This window comes from Carcharhinus amblyrhynchos, chromosome 15 (genome assembly GCF_965287045.1).
Source record: "Carcharhinus amblyrhynchos chromosome 15, sCarAmb.v2.hapA, whole genome shotgun sequence".
In the NCBI taxonomy this organism is placed as follows: domain Eukaryota; kingdom Metazoa; phylum Chordata; class Chondrichthyes; order Carcharhiniformes; family Carcharhinidae; genus Carcharhinus; species Carcharhinus amblyrhynchos.
The window spans coordinates 29,648,780-29,670,187 of NC_137338.1; the positions used below are offsets into that span (position 1 = coordinate 29,648,780).

Genomic DNA, 21,408 nt, shown 5'->3' on the forward strand with positions numbered 1-21,408 from the left:
TTCTTTTTGTACCATTACTCAAAGGTAAACTGCACGGTTTAAATTAAGTGAGTCCTGTCCTACATAACAGCTGTTCTGTATGTTCACATTACTGTGAAGTAAAGCAGCTTAACAATTTGAATCTGACCTCATCTAACCAAGTGTTTGCTTAGTCTGCCTTCAATGAGATTGAACATGTTCAGACACAAAAGAAACAGATATCCAGGCCAGCTCACAACAAGGAGATCTGAATGTTGACAAAGTAGATATAGCAAAACCCCAAAAATATTGATCAGGTCAAAAACAAAAGGCGGGAATCATGCATTTACTGGCAGAAGATAAAAAATAGTGAGAAAAATAGACAGAACTAGAGAAAGAGGTAGATTGATAGAGGGAGAAAATCTCAGCCAAAGGATCGAGAGTTTAAGTTGAGGATGCAAGAATTTGAACTGGAGCTTATACAGGAGAAGAGCAACACACATGGGAAGCAGAGGGGGAATGAGAGCAACACAGATAGCAAGAATACAAATTTGAGATCAGTGAGGACACAAGGTCAGTAAGGGGTGGCAAAGTGGTTAGCACTGATGTCTCAGTGCCAGGGACCCAGGTTCAGTTCCCAGATTGGGTCACTGTCTGTGTGGAGTTTGCACGTTCTCCCCATGTCTGCGTGGGTTTGCTCTGGTTTCATCCCACAGTCCGAAAGACGTATTGGTTAGGTGCATTGGCCATGCTAAATTCTCCCTCAGTGTACCTGAACAGGTACCGGAGTGTGGCGACTAGGAAATTTTCATAGTAACTTCATTCCAGTGTGAATGTAAGCCTAAATAAATTTTAAACTTTGAAACAAAGATTATCAGCATGAGATTGAAGAGAGGAAGAGCCAGTGTGTGCCTGAAGGGAAGGATCAGCAAACACTCACTGAACCCGGGACTAACAAACTTTGAAGGAAGAGATAACATTGAAAAATGAAAGGGCTGGCCAACTCTGACATTACCAAGCAGCAAAGCATTTCCTCACATTAATTCTGCTGATAGGAAACATTCTGATATTATAAAGCGTGCCATTTTCTGTGCTGATGATTTGACATTTCAGTCAATCCTAATCCTTTCTTCACTACCCCCAGGTAATTTCCAGAGTACAGTTTCAGATAGAAAACAGGAACTGGGAATTCTGTTAAATATTGCAGTCCCTCACTCCAACGACATTGCAGCAAACTATAATATCCCCCACAACTCCTGCCAGTTGGGGCCTGATAACTTAGTATAAACCAGTGATAAAACTGGGGAACTTTCTCGTCTGCACATCAGACAAAACCCATACCTTAGTATATTTTTCATTATCATTGCAGTGTTTGTATAGGCGAACATTGAATAAAATGCCTCAGTGCGGCGATTTTTCTTTTCTTTCTTATCTTCAATTGAAGTGGGACTCCAGAGGAGAGTGGTAGCAGCTGTGTGACACTCATCATATGGTTGAAGTTCAGGACAGCTGAAAGTAATCCCACGATGAAAGTGGTGCCACAATGCTGCTATCACACTGCCCTGGAGACCACAATCTTCAGAGATACGCAAGTTTTTTTAATTAAATCACTATTTTACAATGTAATAGAAGGAAACCCCAAATGAAACTGATGATGAAGACCACAAAGCATCAAAAAGACAGCTCAGGAAGGAAGATGGTGAAATGGAATCTGAGGTGGAGAGATTAAGAAAAGGTGAGCATTTGGTTTATGTTATAGTAACTCACCTAGACTAAGTTATCAGTTTATATGAGATGGCACGAGAGACAACTACATTTAACGTGTCTTTAAGATTTGAGCTCTGAGTGCTGCATCACAGAGACTGCTTTGTTTAGAGGTCGCCATTTAAGATCTTACTTTGTGTCACTGGAAAATAGGAGAGATCAGAGTGGGGAAAATGGGAAGAGAGTAACATTAGTGTTCCCTTGCTAATTCTGGGGAAGGATCCAGTATCTGACCAGTTGGCCAGGTACAGTATATATCAGAAGAAACAGGAAGAGGAGAACTCTCTCTGGGAAGTAGAAATGTCATGAAGATTATTAAGTTACACCTTTTGAACGGGCAAGATCTTGTATTGGTGTAACCGTTAATCACATTTAGTCTTCACTAATGACATAATATGAATAGACCAAAACGTACGTCAGATGAGTTATCAACTTTTGTGTTCTGTGGTTTACCAATGGTGGAAGTTCATCCAAAACCTCAATAGTCAGTGGCTGCACATCATCGATCAGACATAAGTGAAGAACATCAGCTTTACAAAAAAGAACACATTTTGTGTCTGGTTACTGGATGGTAATATCAGAAAAGTTCAGATCGTCCTATCAAAAGAGTAGAAGAATGGTACCATGGACGCCAATTATTATTCTTCACAACATTACACACATTCAGCTGCTACCATTTTTATTACTCAGTTTATTGCTAGAAGGACAAGGATTGGATAATGTAGTGGCTCGGGATAACAGTGCTTCATCATTGGTATCTGGGTTCAACCCTGCCTCAGGCTGGTGGAGTGACCATTTCATCTTCTCACCAGCTGTAACTTGGACAGTAAGAATGTGGCCTCATATCCACAAATCAAATCACTAATCTTCCACTAATTGGCAGTCTTACTTTGAACAGAGAAATGAGAATGGAATGGAAATGTCATGGTAATGTAGTAAGGTAATGTCCTGTTGTTGGGCAGAGGAAGGAAAGATGAAAGAACGTTCATTTGTTTGGAACCTAATCAGTTCTGGAATCCTAATGCAGTCTAAAACAGACCAACTACATTTTGCTGCGTAACCATAGGCAAATGTCAATCAGCTCACAGAAAAAAAGCTGATGCATGAGTGGCTGGATTATCTTTTTGTCTTTTAGGTGATGTGTGACAGAGAAGCCAGGTCAGTACTCTGCTCATCTTCATCCACTAAAGAAACAGTGCCTTATTGTGTCTGGATTGATGGTGCTTACTTCAGTTTAATTGTTTCTTTCTTTCTCAACTCCATCAATGCAACAATTCTGCCCACCCAGGAACTATGGGATCTTCCACACAGTGGCACAATGGTTAGCATCTCTGCCTCAGTGTCAGGGACCCCGGTTCGATTCCCGGCTTGGGTTGCTGTCTGTATGGAGTCTGCACGTTCCCAGCTTGGGTCACTGTCTGTGCAGAGTCTGCACATTCCTGGCTTGAGTCACTGTCTGTGTGGAGTTTTGTATGTTGTCCCCATATCCACGTGGGTTTCCCCTGGGTGCATCAAACCTGTGTTATATCTGATCTTTTGAACTTCAATCTTTAAAATGAGCAAATGCCTATTCTCTCAGTGTGACATTCACCCCTAATAAGAAGAAAAGGGCATCCTAAATGCTCTTGTGGGAATGTTTTGATTACAAATTAAGCTACACTCCAGGAGCCATTGCCAGTGATGCAGATTATTTGGCAAGACACAATGAAATGATGTCAGAACAAATTTTTATCCATACGGTAAGAAATCAAAGAGAATAGTTAGTTCACTTTAATGCTTCCATGGGTGAAGATCACAGAACAGCACCAAGGGCTAGAAAATTATTCTGCCTGAAATAAGTTAACACAATGAGTGTTCATTGGAGCATGCTTGCTGTTCTGAGTGTCAGCTCTGAGAATGCTGCAGGGGTGAAGATTGTCAGACTGAAAACAGCTTATGATTACAATTTGACAGAAAGCCTTCTTCTTGGCTAACATGGATTATCTGGCAATCCTCATTGGTTGGATTTGCACCAGGATTAACAAGTGGGAAAACCTCTCTTGTACAAAGACCCAGCTAAACTCAGCATTCTCCAGTCAATTGCAGACAAACAATACTGTCTAACATGCCCTCTTGTTCAACATATATTAATCTTTGTACGTTACCAGAGTATGCGGGCAAACCAAAACAGAAACATCAAAGCTAATGGACGGAATTTGACGAGATTCTAAGTGTCCAGCTAATCTGAAAATTGAAGAGTTCCATATCATTTTTGTGGGCGAGTTTTCACACCCAATTTTATGCACTGTGTCTCTGAAATAGTCTGTTTCTGGCCACAAGAGGCAGTGGGTGGGGCTTAACTTGCCAGATAGCCTGCCGCTCAAATCAGAGCCACAAACTGCGCATGCGCAGAAGCAGCGAAAAATAAAGCAGGTCTCCTGGCAGAACCCTCCCAGAGGCCAGATACAGCCTCCCCACCCTCCCACCGCATCCCCCCCGTGGACATCAGAGCACCCCCAAAATTACTGACCCCCTTACTCTGTCCCTTGCATACGGTCTCCCCTTCACCCCTGGCCCCAATTGTTGTCTGAAAAAAACCCTCTCTTTCTCCTGCCCCCGATTATCACAGAGGCACAAGTTCTCCACCCCTGCCCCTTAGCACACCTGCAAGCACTTGACTTGACTTTGCTTCCATGATAAAAAGGCAAACTTCATTAAACTTGCCAGAATAAGAACATAAGATCTAGGAGCAGGAATAGGCCATCTGACCCCTCAACTTGCTCCGCCATTCAATAAGATCATGGCTGATCTTTTTGTGGACTCAGCTCTACTTGCCCACCCGCTCGCCATAATCCTTAATTCCTTTACTGTTCAAAAATTTATTTGTTTGTCTGCAATTGACTGGAGAATGCTGAGTTTATTCTTGCCTTAAAAACATTCAATGAGGTAGCCTCCAGTGCTTCACTGGGCAGGGAATTCCACAGATGCACAACCCTTTGTGTGAAGAAGTTCCTCCTCAACTCAGTCCTAAATCTGCTCCCCCTTATTTTCAGGCTATGCCCCTAGTTCTAGTTTCACCCGCCAGTGGAAACAACTTCCCTGCTTCTATCTTACCTATTCCCTTCATAATCTTATATGTTTCTATAAGATCTCCCCTCATTCTTCTGAATTCCAATGAGTATGGCCCCACTCTACTCAGTCATAACCCAACCCTCTCAACTCCGGAATCAACCTAGTGAATCTCCTCTGCACAGCCTCCAGTGCCAGTATATCTTTTTGTAAGTAAGGAGACCAAAACTGTACACAGTACTCCTGGTGTGGCCTCACCAGTACCTTATATAGCTGGAAAATAACCTCGCTGTTTTTAACCTCCATCCCTCTAGCAATGAAGAGTAAAATTCCATATGTCTACTTAATTACCAGCTGCACCTGCAAACCAACTCCTTGTGATTCTTGCACAAGGAGACCCAGGTCCCTTTGCGCAGCAGCACGCTGCAATTTTTTATCATTTAAATAATATCCATTTTGCTGTTATTCCTACTAAAATGGATGACCTCACATTTACCAACATTGTACTCCATCTGCCAGACCATTGCCCACTCAATTAGACTACCTATATCCCTTTGCTGCTTTTTAGCGTCCTCTGCACACTTTGCTCTGCCATTCATCTTCTGCGAATTTTGATACACTGTATTTGGTCCCCAACTCGAAATCTTCTATGTAAATTGTAAATCTCTACTGGCAGGCTCTTGTGAATGTTAGGTAAAAAGAGGAATCATTCATTCACCTGTAATGCTGTTCAAGATTTAATAACCAGGATTCACTTCAGTGGCATGGAACTTTTACTGAAACACTGGAGGAATTCCAACACCTGGGAAAAAACCTAACCAAAAAATGAGTTAGCAGCATCAAGAGAGAAATTGACAGCATTAGAAAACCAAAGTTTTGAAAGCAATTCATAAGAATAGATGACATAATGAATACACCCCAGGAACAGCAAAACACACTTGCATTCACTTCACATCATGTGCACACTCATAGTGGTGGACTTTGGGGCACCCACCACTTTATTGGATAGCTATAGGAAGAAAAATAATTTGCAGTGCAATGGGGAAAAAGTGTCGGGGAGGGTGGGGAAGGAGGGGGTGTGGTGCTGGTTGAGTTCTTGCACAAAGCTAGAATGGACCGAATGGCCTCTTTCTGTGCTGTACTCAATGATTCAACATTACTCTGCAAGTAACGCAGGTACACTGGCTTTGTATACTTAGTTAATGTTAGAAGATCCTACATCAAGAAGAGCCACTGTTTATCAAATCATTTGTAAAAATGTAAGTTTTAGTCTGTGCTTGAGAACAGGCTTGCTAGACAACCACAAGAGCCACTTTTGTTGAGTAGACTGATGCAGGCAGATAATTTTAATACCTTCACGTAAAAAGTCAAATAGGCATTAGGCAGAGGAGGTAGTAATAAACATAACAAAATAATTCATTCATATTTTTTAAAAGGATGCTCCTGCAATGAAGCATTGGGAACAGATATTACTTCATATTGATTATATCGTATGATTTACCAGACAGTATAATAGAACAGCTGTTCTTTTTAAATTAGTAATACATACAAAAGCACATAACACAATATCACCCTTTCATTTTCTGTTGTGAGTAATTTGATCCCAGCAATCGACTTTTATATTCAAGTTCGAACTGGTAATTCTGGTATAAATGCAAATTCCTGTTCCAAATTTAAATGCTATTTCTGTCAACTTCACCCATTAATTTGGAAGTGTGATTGGGGTTATTAATATACCTAAGGCCTTAACAGACATGTTTCTTTATGTCCAAATGAGTATTTCAGGCAAGTTGTTTTTTTCTCTACATGGATAACTTTCTCTACTTGAGAGGCCAAGAACACCAAAGTAAAGACCTGCCCTTTTCTACACACTACTGTGTAGCAAGAGCTCAATATTCAAAGGCTTGCAGTCATAAAGCATCTTTCACAACCTCAAGCATTCCAAAGCTCTTTACTGTTCATGTCACACTTTTGAAGCATAGTCCCTAATGCAATATAGGAATCACACCAACCATTTTGCACACAGCAAGCTGCCACAAACAGCAATGTGATCATGACAGAAACTGCAGGAAAATCTCAGCAGGTCAGGCAGCACATGTGGAGAGAGAAACAGATGCTGCTTGACCTTCTGTGTACTTCCAGCATTTACTGTTTTTATTTCAGATTTTTAGCATCGGTAGTATTCTGCCTTTTGAGATAGATGTTGGCCAGGACACTTCCCTACTCTTCAAGAAAGTGCCGAGAACAAGGAACAAAGAAAAGTACAGCACAGGAACAGGCCCTTTGGCCCTCAAAGCCTGTGCTGTTCATGATGCTGTAACTAAACTGAAAACCTGCCCTTACTCGGTCCATAGCCCTCTATTCCCTCCCTATTCACGTACCCATCCAGATGCCTCTTAAATATTGCTAATGTGCCTGCTTCCACCACTTCCTCTGGCAGTGCATTCCAGGCACCCACCACTTTGTGTGTGAAAAACTTCCCTCGTACATCTCCCTTAAACTTTCCCCCTCACCTTGAACCTGTGCCATTGATTTCGTTTCAGCTCACTTGACAAGAAAGGTAGGGCTTAATTTTTCTGATCCAAAATCTAGCTCTCAATTTGTTGCTACATTTGAAGGAAATGTGAAATCACCTCTTGTCTTGATACCTCGATAAAAGTTTACACCACTGCCATTTTTTTTTAAACTATTTAACCCAAAGGCGATTTTTGATCAATTTAAATTTTAGAGCATGTTGTGGATTTCCATAGGGTAACCCAGATTTGAGCCCTCATTATATCATCATAGATGGAGCTTCTGAATTTATAAAATGTTCATTTAGAAAAAGCGTAGCTACATCATAAGTTATCTGGCACTCAGCATGCACATGCTTGCTTATCGCTAAAGGGAACTGTTTAGTTATGAAGTCAGGCATAGATTACTGGAATTCTTCCAAACATTTGCACATTAATCAATGTATGTAATTAGAAGGTGTATGACATAACTATGTCAAAAGATATTTGGCAATCTGGATTGAAAAGTTAATTGTATTCTCAAAATGCTGATAGTTGGCACATTTGCAAGCAAAGGCTCACTAACTGCAGATTATTCTTTCCATACCTGTAACATTGCTTGTCATTGCTCCTGCCTCAGCATATCTGCTGCTGAAACCCTTACCTGTATCACTGCTACTTATTAACCCGACTATTCCAATGCCCCCCGGCATAAACGTGAACTCATCCAAAAGTCTAGTGCCTATATTGTAACTTGCACCAAGTTCTATTGCCCATCACTCCCGAACACACTGCCCTACACTGGCAGTGTCTCAGTTTTAACATTCCCATCCTTGTATTTAAAAGTTTATTTATTTATTAGTCACAAGTAAAGCTTACGTTAACAATGCAATGAAGTTACTGTGAAAATCTTCTGGTCGCCACAATCAGGTGCCTGTTCAAGTTCATGCACCCAATCACCCAAAAGATGCACCCATCTTTCAGAATGTGGGAGGAAACCAAAACACCCAGAGGAAACCCATGAGATAGGGAGAACATGCAAACTCCACACAGACAGTGACCCAAGCCAGGAATTGAACCCGGGTCCCTGGCGCTGTGAAGCAGCAGTGTTAACAACCGTGCTACTGTGCCTTGCTGTTCCCTTTCTCTGTACTCTCCTCCATCCTTGGCAATATCTGTTTCCCAAATTCTGTCCTTTTGCACACCCCTGACTTCCTCCCTCCACCATTACTGGTCATGCCTTCAGCTGCCTAATCCCAAAGCTCTGGAATGTGCTTTTGCAAAAATATACTTTATTTTAAGATATCTGCAAGAACATTACAAACATTCCAAATTGGGCATCACAGGAAGTGCATTAATACTCAGGTTCTCTGTGTATAGTATGTTGCATTCTGAGGTGCTTCAATACAGTCAAAGAAAAATTACAAGCATTTCAAAATGCTCATTACAAATGGTGCAAAGGTATTTAAATTGCCTACATAGATCAAATTGCACTGAGATACTTCAATACAAATGTGATACATATAATATTCACTGTATGCATTCAATGTGGATCATACAGCCCAGGGAACTTCTATACAATTCCCTTCCCTTCAGTTAATTTTGGCTGACTATGGAATTCCTTTGCTGAACTTCCCACTCCTTTCTCTCCTTTATGTTAATCCTAAAAATTTATCCCTTCGACCAAACTTATCCCTTCGACCAAGATCACCTGCCCTCATGGAGTTTGCTGTGGAATTTTGTTGAAAACACTGCTGAGAATCAGCCTGGACAATTTAATTATATAATTTGGGCTCCATTACATTATTGTGACTCAGACGCTATCTTAACACTGACAGGACTGGAGCAGAATTCATTGGGACTGTCACCTCTGCAGTGACTTGAATTTGAAGGATCTCTGTGGTTTTCAGATATGATTTGTTTGTCTAACTCACAGTGCCTCAGCATATTCAGATAATTTTGCTCCTTTATTCTGGATGGATGAACAGTCGGAAGGAGGGCAGCTGCAGCAGCAAACTTCATCAGCCTTAACACGCGGGATGAACAGCAGCTGTTAGTGCAGGTCCAAGGGATTGCCCCAGGCCTTACCCAGCCCACAGGATCTGTAGGCCTGGATATCCTTTCCTGGAGATGTCAAGAGATTGAGCTTCTCCAGGCATGTTTACTGTAGATCTGTGTAGCCTCAGCCTTTTCAGCTGAATCTGCTTCCAGACTCCCATATCAGCTGCAACTTCCGGTAAGGAGATCAACAGAGCCAATCAGTAAAACAGATGGAAAATCAGCATGAGAGCACACTGGCTATTGCAGCAGGGGCCAGTTTCCCTCGTGTACAGGGATGACATCATTGACTATCAGCTTCTAGCTATCAGGAAGCCAGAATATAAGTCGACAAGAAAAGCACTCTAGCAATAACTATTGTGTATAATATGCTGGATTCCATTATGATATTTTCATCCTGAGATACTCAGCTATTCCTCCCACTATTCCACCCTAACTGCTCAGAAAGCACCCCCCACCCCCCACCACATCACCATGCCCAAGCAGCACAGACACATTAATAGCCACAGGGAGGCCAAGAGCAATAATTGGACAGATCTTTGAGTTGCCGACAGTCTGATGCTTGACCAGCCTGGGCCTTAACAAGCAGCAACTCTTGAGAAGCTGTGTAACTCCTTTAGGATACATGGGTTGCCTGAAATTACTGTCTCTGACAATGGGACAGCTTTCACTGGTGCAGAGTTTCAGATTTTCACGGACCGGAACAGAATCTGGCACAAAAAAGACTGCTCCTTGGCATCTTTCATCAAACAATCTCGCTGAGGGAGCTCTTTAAAGCTGGTATGAAGGAATGTGATGAAATACTCCCCACTTGCCTGGATGGGCGCAGCTCCAACAACACTCAAGAACCTTTACACTATCCAGGACAAAGCAGCCCATTTGATTGGCACCACATCCACAAACATCCAGTCCCTCAACCACCGACGCTCAGTCACAGCAGTGTGTACTATCTACAAGAAGATTTGTAGCTATTCACCAAAGATCCTTAGGCAGCACCTTCCAAACCCATGACCACTTCCATCTCGAACGACAAGGGCAGCAGATGATTGGGAACCTGCCACCTGCAAGTTTCTCGTCAAGCCACTCAACATCCTGACTTGGAAATATATCGCCATTCCTTCGCAGTCGTTCGATCAAAATCCATGAATTCTCTCCCTAACGGCATTTTGGGTCAACTCACAGAACATGGACTGCAACGATTCAAGAAGGCAGCTCACCACCGCCTTCTCAAGGGGGACTAGGGATGGGCAATAAACACTGACCAGCAACGATGCCCTTGTCCCATGAATGGTTAAAACAAATGAAGAAGTTGTTGAGTGGAGGCTCATCTTTCCTGATTCCTCCTGATTAGTACATGATCACGGAGCCGCTTGCACATGTCTGAATTTCCCAATTTGGAGGGGAAAGTGAGACAGAAGCAAAATGCTCAGAAACTGAACCACGACCAGACGGTGGAGTTCATACATTAAAAGCAGATGACCCCCTGAGGAAGTGGATCATGTTGGACTCCAGGAATGACCCCCTGTGGAAGTGGATCATGTTGGACTCCAGGATCCATCATTTCAGAAACGGTCGTCATTTCCAGTCTTAGTTGAGAATAAAGTGACATACAGACATGTGGATCACATTTGAGCAAGAGAAACCTCCCAGTGAATGCAGCCTAACCTTGAGATTGATGTTTTGCTGTCAGCTCTGAAGAATATGGTCATCCTATGCTGTTATTCCCAACACACCCAACGAGCTGTTGAATACAGAACCACCTGGTTCTCATGAGGCATCTTTTTCTGCTGCTCCAGCACCCATTATTCCTGTTCTGGAACCTCCCCCCAGGGGAGCTGAGTTGTTCCTCAGAGAAAATGTTCCATTCTTTGTTCACAAGAGAAATTAAGGACAAGAGACATTACAAATGTTTTGTTAGTTTTCAGACATGCTGTTGCAGTAAACGTATAAGGAACATAAGGGGAAGGATATGTAGTAATTGATTTGGATGTCTCTCCTTCCTGTCAACTAACTGTTACAGTGGTATAGGGGGAAAGATGGCAGTAAGCATCACAATATATGTTCTCAATAAAAGTTAGGTTTACATGTTCCTCCCTCAAGTTATTACTATCCCCAATTCTGATAACTGAAGCTGAACCACACTGTGATTTTGATCTTCTGTGTATCCTGAACTGAGTCAAACCTTGGACCATCACCTTTCACATACAACACTAAAGTTGATAGTAAACTTTTCAAACTGCTTGCTGCCATTACTGTCATATTCCTGACTGGCCAAGATAATAAGCTGAAGGTTATGCATGTAGAACAAAAATCCTGCTTGATATTGTGGATTGGGACATAAAGAAACTTGCCAGTATCTCACATTTTTCAGAAGTGATATATGACTTCATCGGTGATATATGACTCTGAGATGAGCTTCTGACTTCAAACCTGCTCCATCACCAAGACCGACTATCCACTTGTGTAGCATCAACCAAATCTGCCCCTGCCTCAACTGCAGCTGAAATGCTTGACCATGTTTTTGTTACCATGAGACTTGATTATTCCAGTGCTCTCTTGGCCTGCTCCCATCTTTCACCCTCCATAAAATTCAACTCATACAAAGCAGCACTGCACATATACCGACTCAAACCAGCTCCTATTTACTCATCACCCTTGAGCTGGCTGACCTTTTCCCAGTCCAGCAATGCCCCAGATTTGGAATTCTTGTCCTTATGCTTAAATCCCTCAAGGACCTCCAGAGCCTCCTTCAGCTCCTTAATTTTCTGAGATCTTTGCATTTCCCTAAGTGTGGCCTCTTGTGAATGCCCCACTTTTTTTTGTCCAGCTATGGCAGCCATGCCTTTAGTTGCTTAGGTCCTAGACACTGGAATTCCCATCCTAAAATCCTTTGTCACCGTATCATTCTTTCCTCCTTTGAGACACTCAATAAAACCTACCTCTTAGGCCAAGCTTTTGGTCACTTATCCTATATCACCTCGTATCTCATCAGCCTAACAGAATGGAGCTGATTTTTTAGGGTCCCAAGAGGTGTGCTTGGATGTGGTTGGGGAGCCAGGAAAATGGGCATACTATGCCAGGATGGCTTCTTGACACATGCTTGCCAATAAGAGATTTCCTGGTGTGAGATGGAAGTAGGATCTGGGATGGGAGTAGGCTGGTCTCCCCTGGAAGGTGGGTGCGCAATTAAGATGCTCAAGGCCACAATTAGGGCAATTTTATGAGCAGCATTAAGCCACTGTCAAGAGTCTCAACAATCCCTCGCCCCTGAGAGGAGATGCAATCTCCTCAATGGAGATCCAAAAAGGGATGGGACAGTGCACAGTAAAGGTTTCCTCTGCACTCCCAAGGATCTTATGACTTTACCCCTCATATTTTTGATTTTAAATCCACGTCTTCTAGGATGCATCCATGATGAGGCGTTCTTATCTCAACCTACCTCAATGGTACCCACCTCTCCCAGATGGCAAATGCAGAGGTGGTCAATTAAGGGACTGCCTCTCAGAAGATTCTGGTCTTGCAACTGGTTAGTGGAGGAGTGGGATCCCCAATTTAGTTTCAGACATTGGGGCCATAAAGCATGCCGCAAAATCCAACCCATTAACTATGTTGCTTTTTTCCACAAATGGTGCTAGACCTGTTGTTTACTTCCAGCATTTTCAGTTTATAGATTTCCCGCAATATTTTGCTTTGGTATCTCCTCGTGTAGCTTGGTGTGAAATTTTGTCCAATATCTTGTCAAATGCATGGGGGACATTTAACTGCATTAAGGTGCCATAGAAATGCAAGATGGTGCCTTTGCTTATCTTTCATAATCTTCAGCATCCTTGATTTACTTCAGAAAATGTATTTTTGTACAAATGCACATACGTAGGAGAAGTTCAATTTTGTTAGTCACTTAATCCTGTATGTTTTGGTCAATCCCTTATTATTCCCATGACCACATATACAAACATGCACTCCATTTCTGTATCTCAATTAGCAGCATTCTGTAAATGGCAACAGGGAATAATATGATGCAAACCTGTTTGACTTGTCCATCAGGCTTTCTCACCCTCCCTTGTTTAATTTACCACCATTAACCCTTTCTAATCTCATTATTATTACCACTATTTTCTTCTACTTCTAATCTCCTATCTTTTTCCACCTTAACTTCTGTTGTCTAATTTTAAAGGTGGGATCATCTTGAAACAAACATTTTGATTGAAGTAAAACCACCTCCAAAGGTTGGTGGAGGGGGAGCATTTAAATGAAGTGTGCTTTCAGGGACTAGCATAGGATCAATGGCTTCCTTCACTGCTGAAAAACTATAGCAGCCGTTTTTTAAAACGGTGGAAATCCAGTAGAATGAAGACCAACATAGTATTGATGGGTATCAGTAAATATACTTGGAGGAACACGTCTATGCAATTCACTCCATCATATTGCAGAGGGATACAGGTTAAACGTTAACGGGCAGGAAATTGGGAGATTTTTGGGCAAACTGAGTTGGTTGAATTTCCAGCAGTTTGTGCTTCTCAGAGTCCACCAGGGGTTCATGCCAGTAGTGGGTTGCGGGAGACCTAATTCTGCGAGAGAGGCCAGCATTAGCGCACTGTGTGGGCCACTGCACATGCACAATCTCCCAGTAGGAAATCGATACATGCAGACTGCCCCCCCACCATTGCCAGCCTCCTGATGGCCAGCCCGACCCCACCCCACCACCACCGCTTCCAACTGTCAGTCCCAGAATACAAAACTTTGGTTTGGGCTCTGCACTTTAGAACCGATATGTTGGCCTCTGGCCACATACAGCAAGGATTTACCAGAAAGATAACAGGGCTCAAAGGGCGAAGCTATGAAAACAGGTTGCATGAACTTGATTTTTTTCCCCTCGAGTTTAAGAGGTTGCGGGGTGATCTAATTCTGGTTCTTAAAAGTATAAAGGGATTCAAATCGGGTAGTGAAGGGATTCTATTTCCTCTGGCGGGGAAATCCAAAATAGAGGAAAATAATCTGAAAATTGTATGTGGGCCATTTAAGGATGAAACCAAAAAGTACATCTGCTGCAAATCAATGTGGTGGCTAGCTAGAATACTCTTCCCCCGTCTCCAGCACCGCAACATCCTCCAAAATTTTCAGTCCTGTGATTGCAGATTTTAATTAGCAAAAGGGATCTGGTGCAGAGATATGTAAATGAAGCTGATGTACAAATATGCTAAAATCGAACTAAATGGCAGTGGTTGAGGGGCGAATTGGCTTACACTGTTCCTATGTATGACAAAAAATAAAAATCAACCATCTTTAGGCCTGAAAAATCCCAGATAATCACAGGTGACTTGTTGTTAGATATTTAACATTATCCATTCTATTGCCAAGTGCAGCAGGAAGATTAGCTGAAGGGAATTCATTCATAAAATCTGCATGAAAGTGTTTCTTTTTCCCTCCTTTAGAATATGAACAGGCAGAGAAGAGATGGAAGGAAATGGTGGAGAATGACATCATAGAAAACCTGGAAAGGGAAAAGAGAGAAAAACAGGAGAAGGAAAGAGCTGCTCAACTTTTGAGGGAGACCTTCGAAGGGAAAGAGCCAGGAGAAGAGGAGCAGGGCACCAAGGAAAGAGAGCAGCAAAAAGCAACAGAGGAGAACAAAGATGCAAGTGATTCACAAGTGGATATCAAGGAGCCAGGTGAAACATTTGCAATGATCGACAGCCCCAGTAAAACCCCTCCTAGACTCAGAAGGCGCTACAGGTTCACAGAACAAACTGAAAACCTCCACCAAGGGCTCCCCGTTTGCAAAATATCTTACGCGACCCATACTGGCAGCAAAAAAAGACAAGACAGGCAAGAAAGTAAGGATTTTCTGGACTTAAATTCTTCGTTCAGTGGTTACGAGCCCTCTTTTGCAAAGCTGTGCAATCGGCCAAGTGAACTGAGGCACCAAGTTGGTGATGGGTCCAGTGAAAAATCTGAAAATTGCCTTCAGTCAACATCAAGAAACGATACAAAAAGCAGCCTCATGGAGAAGTTATTTCGATCAGGCAGCACTTTAGAAAATAGAGCTGCCAAAGATGATGAAGTTAAGGCTGTGGACAATCTAAAACAGTTACAGAGAAATAAGCAGACAAGTCGAATTCAGGTTACTAACAAAAGTAGATTGAATGTCCTGGACCCTGACTTGCTGCCTGTGAGAGTTTTAGAATCATCTACTGATGAAAGTGAAAAACTGGTTTTACAATCTTTAAATAAATAAATAACTAAATAAATAAATAGAAATACAAACTTCTGTTAAGTTTTGTCGCATTTAGGGTTGTTGAAACTCCCTTCTCTCCAGAAGCAACGTTTGATGGAAACAATTGCCAAACTGCTGATCTTTCACATGAATGCACGGGGAAAGAGTGAGAGTTGTTTTTGATATCTACATTCAGATATTTGTATTTTTTCCAAGCAGTAAACAAATGTGTTACAACTTATCTGCATTTATGTAACTTTGTTTTATATCACCGGCCAACTCAGAGACCCATTTAAATTACCAGTGCTATTATGCTACTGATAATAGTTTAAGATGAGTACCTTGATGTAGTTAGCAAACCTGAGTGAAACGATTAGCTCTGCAGCACCCTTTGGCATTCAAAGTCAGTTAAATGATTCAAGATCAATAAAGAAACTTACAAAAAGGTCAGTTTGTTGCTAGTGTTAGTGTTAATCAGTTTAAAAGTGACTTTTAAATGTTATCAAGCAGTTAAATCTACTTCTAAAGATTTGCTTCCCATCAAGTCAAGTGTCTGATTAAATATCTCATCCCATTCTAAGAGATTTCATTTGGCTATTTGCTTTCAATTGGCCTTAATGAGAAATCCTGACCTTTTGCATTAATATAAAGTGCTGATAACTTGTGCTAATTATACAGTCAAACGTTTGGTTAGTCTCAGTTGATACTGGCCAGAATTCTTCGACCTCAATCCACCACTGGGATTATCCTGTCCCGCTGCTTTGAATGGAGATTTGGCTCAGCGTCAAATCTTCTGTTCCCGCTGGCAGTGATGGCGGGGCATGTGAGACCAAAGAATTCCAGCCATTATAACTGGGCAGGAAGATTCCAGAATGGAACCCTGGCTCAAAAGGCCATAATTTTTACTTTTTTAAAGAAACATGGAGGAACAGAGTCAGAAGGCTATCAATTAGCTTCTAATAATAAAAAAGCTATTAAAAACAAAAAGTTTGACTATGATACAATAATCCTTCACTCCCAATTATCTTTACAAATATTCACAGCTTTTCAGGATAACACAGGGTATCTTATGCCATAATGTTCTCGGTAAACACAGGCCCTGTAACCCAACCAGCTAACTGTGGTCAAATAGCACCCCACTCTGAAACCAAATGGCTGATACCATCCAATCAATCTTCCATGAAGCTTTCCTGAAAGTTCCAGATGATTATCACAAGTGTTTCTGAATTCCACTCTCAAAAAGACACACTTTAAAATCATCTTCCAAATCAATGCTTTCTCTCAGCTGTTTTCATCAAGGATCCACCCCAGGCTTTCCAACTATTCTTTCAAACAAGGCTTTCTTCTCAACTGTTTTAGCAAAGCTCTAACTCCAGGTTTCCCAACTCTCCTTTCATTGTTCCTAAACTCAACTATGTAGTCCCCAACAGAATACTGTTTTCACAGGCTGTAGGTCAGGACACCAAGCTTATGATTACTTCAGGTATTTGGCTTTTCTATAGGTAACCTCATCAGCTTTTCTATTGCCTGGTCTGACTTTAACTTCAATGAGCAATGAGCTGTTCCAATGGCAGTTCCTCTTTGTTTCTTTTTACTTCAATATTCCTGTAGCTTCTTTTCCATTCCCTGATTTCTAGAACCAGCTGTCCTTTGGTTCATCTGGAGCTTGTTTTCATGCACATTATTCCATTATATGGCTTTCCTTTTTCCCAGTAAAAAGTCTGACAACACCTGGTGTTGTCAGACTTTTTACTGTGTTTACGCCAGTCCAACGCCGGCATACCCACATCATTTCCTTTTTCCAGCAGAGCTGAGAACTATTCTCTCTCTAGTTTCCTATGCCAACTCTCTGGATCCAGTTAAACACTAAAAAAGTTCAAAAGGTCTCCTGCCTAAAGTGACACCTGGTAGCTAAGCAACATCACATTCTTTCCCCAAGCTCTTATTTATTTTTCCCTTTGTAAACACTCTCAGCACAATAGAAACACAGTTTGAATTGAATCCAAAACCCCCAGACATGCAAACACCTTTGTTTAACTAGAGTTGCACCCTTGTGCAAAAACACTACATTAAACCCACTTAACTCTATACCTTATTTTTAATATTTAACAATATAAATAAAGATCATTTAAAACTTCCCCTGTTTGCTTATGGTTTACTGGCAAGCACTTAACATAATGCAGGCAGCAAAGTACTGCATCACATACTCCACTGCAGAGTAAAAACATTCAGAGCAGTGAGTCCTCATAAAATAAGTTCTGCCATGAGGCAATGTTGCAGCCACAATTCCTCCTGAGAAAGAGATGTGCTCATCCAGACTTGAGGAAAGGCGATGGCCTATTGGTATTATCGCTCAATTATTAATCCAGAAATTCAGTTAATGTTCTGAGGACCCAGGTTTGAATCCCACCACAGCAGGTGTTGGAATTTGAATTCAATAAAAAATATCTGGAATTAAGAATTTACTGGTGAAATCATTGTTGATTGTCAGAAAAGTCCATCTGGTTCACTAAGGTCCTTCAGGGAAGGAAATCTGCCACCATTACCTGGCCTACCTGTGACTCCAGAGCCACAGCAATGTGGTTGACTCTCAACTGCCCTCCAAGGGCAATTAGAGATGGGCAATAAATGCTGGCCAGCCAGCGACACCCATGTCCCACAAATGAATAAATAAACCGGAGAGTATTTCATCAATCCTGACTTGTGCCTTGTGGAAAGTGGACAGGTTTTGGGCAGTCAGAAGGTGAATTACTCGCTGCAAGATTCTTGTAGTCACAGTGTTTATATGGCTGGTCCAGTTCAGTTTTTTGTCAGTGGTATCCTGAGGATGTTGACAGTAAGGTATTAAGCAATGGTAATGCTATTGAAGGTCAAAGGGAAATTGGTAGATTTTCTCTTGTTGGAGATCATTGCCTGACACTTGTGTGGCAAGAACGTTACATCCCACTTGTCAGCCCAAGGCTGGATATTGGCCAGATCTTGTTGCATTTGGACATGGGCTACTTCAGTAACTGAGAAATCATGAATGATGCTGAACTTTATGCAGTCATCAGCGAACCTTATAATCGAGGGAAGGTCATTGATGAGGCAGTTGCAGATAGTAGGGCCTCAGATACTATCCCGAGGAACTCCTGCAGTGATGTCCTGGAGCTGAGATGACTGACCTCAAACAACAACAATAATCATCTTCCTTTGTGCCAGTTATGTCTCCTACCAGCACAGAGTTCCCCCAATTCCCTTTCCCAATTTTGAAAGGGCTCATTGACACCAAACTCAGTCAACTGTGGCCTTCATGTCAAGGGCAGTCATTCTCACTTCATCTCTGGAGTTAAGATCTTTTGTCCATGTCTAAGCCAAGGCTGTGATAAGGCCAGGAGTTGAATGACCCTGGCAGAACCCAAACTGAGTGCGAGCAGGTTATTACTGACCAGGTGCCACTTAATAGCACTGTCAGTGACCCCTTCCATCACTTTACTGATGATCGAGAATTATTGCTGAGAATAATTGGCCAGGTTGATTTGTCCAGTTGTTTGTATAAAGGGCATACCAGGGCAATTTTTCTTACTGCTTTATAGATGCCAGAGTTGTAGAGGTACTGAAGCAGCTTGGCTAGGGGCACAGTGTGTTCTGGAGCACAAGTCTTCAATATGATTGTCCAAATATTGTCAGGGCCCATAGCCTTTGAAGTATCCACAGCCTCCAGCCATTGCTTGATATCATGTAGAGTGAATTTAATTAACTGAAGATTGACATCCACGATGTTAGGGGCTTCTGCAGGATGCCAAGATGGGTCACCTACTCGGCACTGAGGCAATGATGTGAATACATGTGGTAAACTGGGATAACTTACACACATATTGGATAAAGACTCTGTGGGAATGTTGTAGGATCTGCAACATGAAAGTGTTAATATCGGATTCAGTACTGTATTGCCCCCACATTGTGATGTAAGAGAACACATGACTCACACCTTGGATTCAGTGAAGTGCAGAAGCAAGCTAACTTGGAACTTTACTGCATCAATGTATATAATATCTAGTAAATACTTCCTATTAAAACTATCTAAGACTACCTTAACAAGACCTCCTGAACAACGTCCAATACCTTACAACCAATATATTCAATGACCCAGTCTCCACTCTGCTCTGGGGAAGAGAATTCCAAAAACAAACTAGCCTCTGAGAAGGAATTCGTCCTCGTCTCATCTCTCTCACCCTTTGCTACCTCCCACCTACCCCCCCCGCCCTTTTTAAAAATGTTCCTCCTAGTTCTAGAATCCCCTGCGAGAGGAAACATCTACTTGGCATCTATCCTGTCAAGCTCCCTAAGAATCTTACATTTTTCAATAAGAGCACCTCTCATTCATCTAAGCTCCAACTGTTTGAGGCCTAATCTGTTCAACCACTTCTCGTAAGTCAACTTCATCTTCTCAGGAACCAGCTCAATGAGTCTACTCTGAACTGTCTCCCATGCAAATCCGCCCCTCCATAGTGCTCTCACTAATGCTCTGCACAGTTTGTAGAATGACATCCCTACTTTTGATCATTGGTATAGTTGCCTCAAACAATTCAACCTCCCCTTCCTAACCTCTCCCGGTCCCATTCTGAATATAAAGAACAACTTTGTCTTTTTCATTCCCCTATTTCTTGCTCTCCCTTTTCTCCACCATCTAAATGCTGATCTAGTTAATGAGACTCAACTCTCAATCGCCTGCCTGTGCAGCTTCTGACTATGCAACACCTCTTCCTAGCCATCCTGCAAATTCTATTGCCATGGTTTCCCCTCCTCTTCAAAACTACCATCAACTCTTTCGCTTAGAAGCACAACCGCAATCTAGATGTCTTCTCAGGGTATGAGTCCAGCCTTTCCTTTCTAAGGTCCTAAAACGCCTCCAGAGTGTAGACTTAACTCTTCCTATCCAAATCTGTTAAGTGATCACAGATTCAAAGCACTAAAATGGCTGTGACTAAGAATGATATCCTGTCAGATTGTGATCACGGTGTTTTATCAGTAAGTTAACTGCAGCATTTATATTGCTGATCTTTCAGGCTACTTTTGCACCTTTCCATTCCTACCCATCTGAACACATCTGCACCTTTAAGCTTTTAATGCTTTCCACAAGTCCCCCAAAGATTTATCTCTGACCCTTCTTCTTAATGTTTTACTCTGTTGAAGACGTGCAAGCTTTGTTGGTGACATTTCTACAATTTTGCTTCTATTGTCCATTGTGGTAGAATCTTGATGGCAGGAGTTAAGGGCATGGGAAGTGCTTTGGAAGTAAGGGTGGCAAATTGTTATAGTACATTCTGAAGATGGTCTATCCTGCAACTACAGTCCAGAAACAGTAAACACAGAGTTCAGTCTAAGGAGAATGATCCTTCCTGGGTGTTGCTGAGCTTCTGTAGTATTGTCACAGCTGTATTCACTTACTTGAATATTGAGGATTCCTTCACACTGCTAACGTGAATGTGAAAGTGAGAGAGCAAGCATGAGAGACAGAGTGCGAGAGACTGTGTAGGGGGGGTAATTTGGGGCTAGGGATTTAATGGTCAGGGACTGAATCTTGGAACAATTCCAGCCAAAAACATTGAAGATTATCACCCAGTTTTGATACCATATGAATTGATCATGTTCCCATGTGATGTTCTCCCTGTATGTAGATACCCTGGGAGCCAACTCAAAGCACTCTTCATGGTACCATATTGGGACTTGGCTCTGCAATTCCACCAATGTTATGCTAATCTAGTGGGTAGACTCCATGAGATTTGTGGGAGCCTTGGCCACAGTCAGGGCTGCCCATTCCTCTCCATTCAGCAGAAGCCTCTGACCAATTCATCAGCTTCAATTCCCATCAGCAAGGGATGTTTTTAGAAT

The 21,408-nt window shown here is 42.0% G+C and overlaps 1 protein-coding gene across 1 annotated transcript in view; it reads left to right on the top strand.

The window, feature by feature from the left end:
• The window catches only part of LOC145353195 (lebercilin-like protein), a 78,267-nt gene extending 58,556 nt beyond the window's left edge, over window positions 1-19,711 (top strand). The window contains exons 6-7 of the mRNA XM_080203690.1: window positions 1,588-1,693; window positions 14,753-19,711. Of these exons, the coding sequence (XP_080059816.1) occupies window positions 1,588-1,693; window positions 14,753-15,555 (909 nt within the window). The 3' untranslated portion in view covers window positions 15,556-19,711. The remainder of the gene's footprint in view (window positions 1-1,587; window positions 1,694-14,752) is intronic.
• Window positions 19,712-21,408: the final 1,697 nt, after the last annotated feature.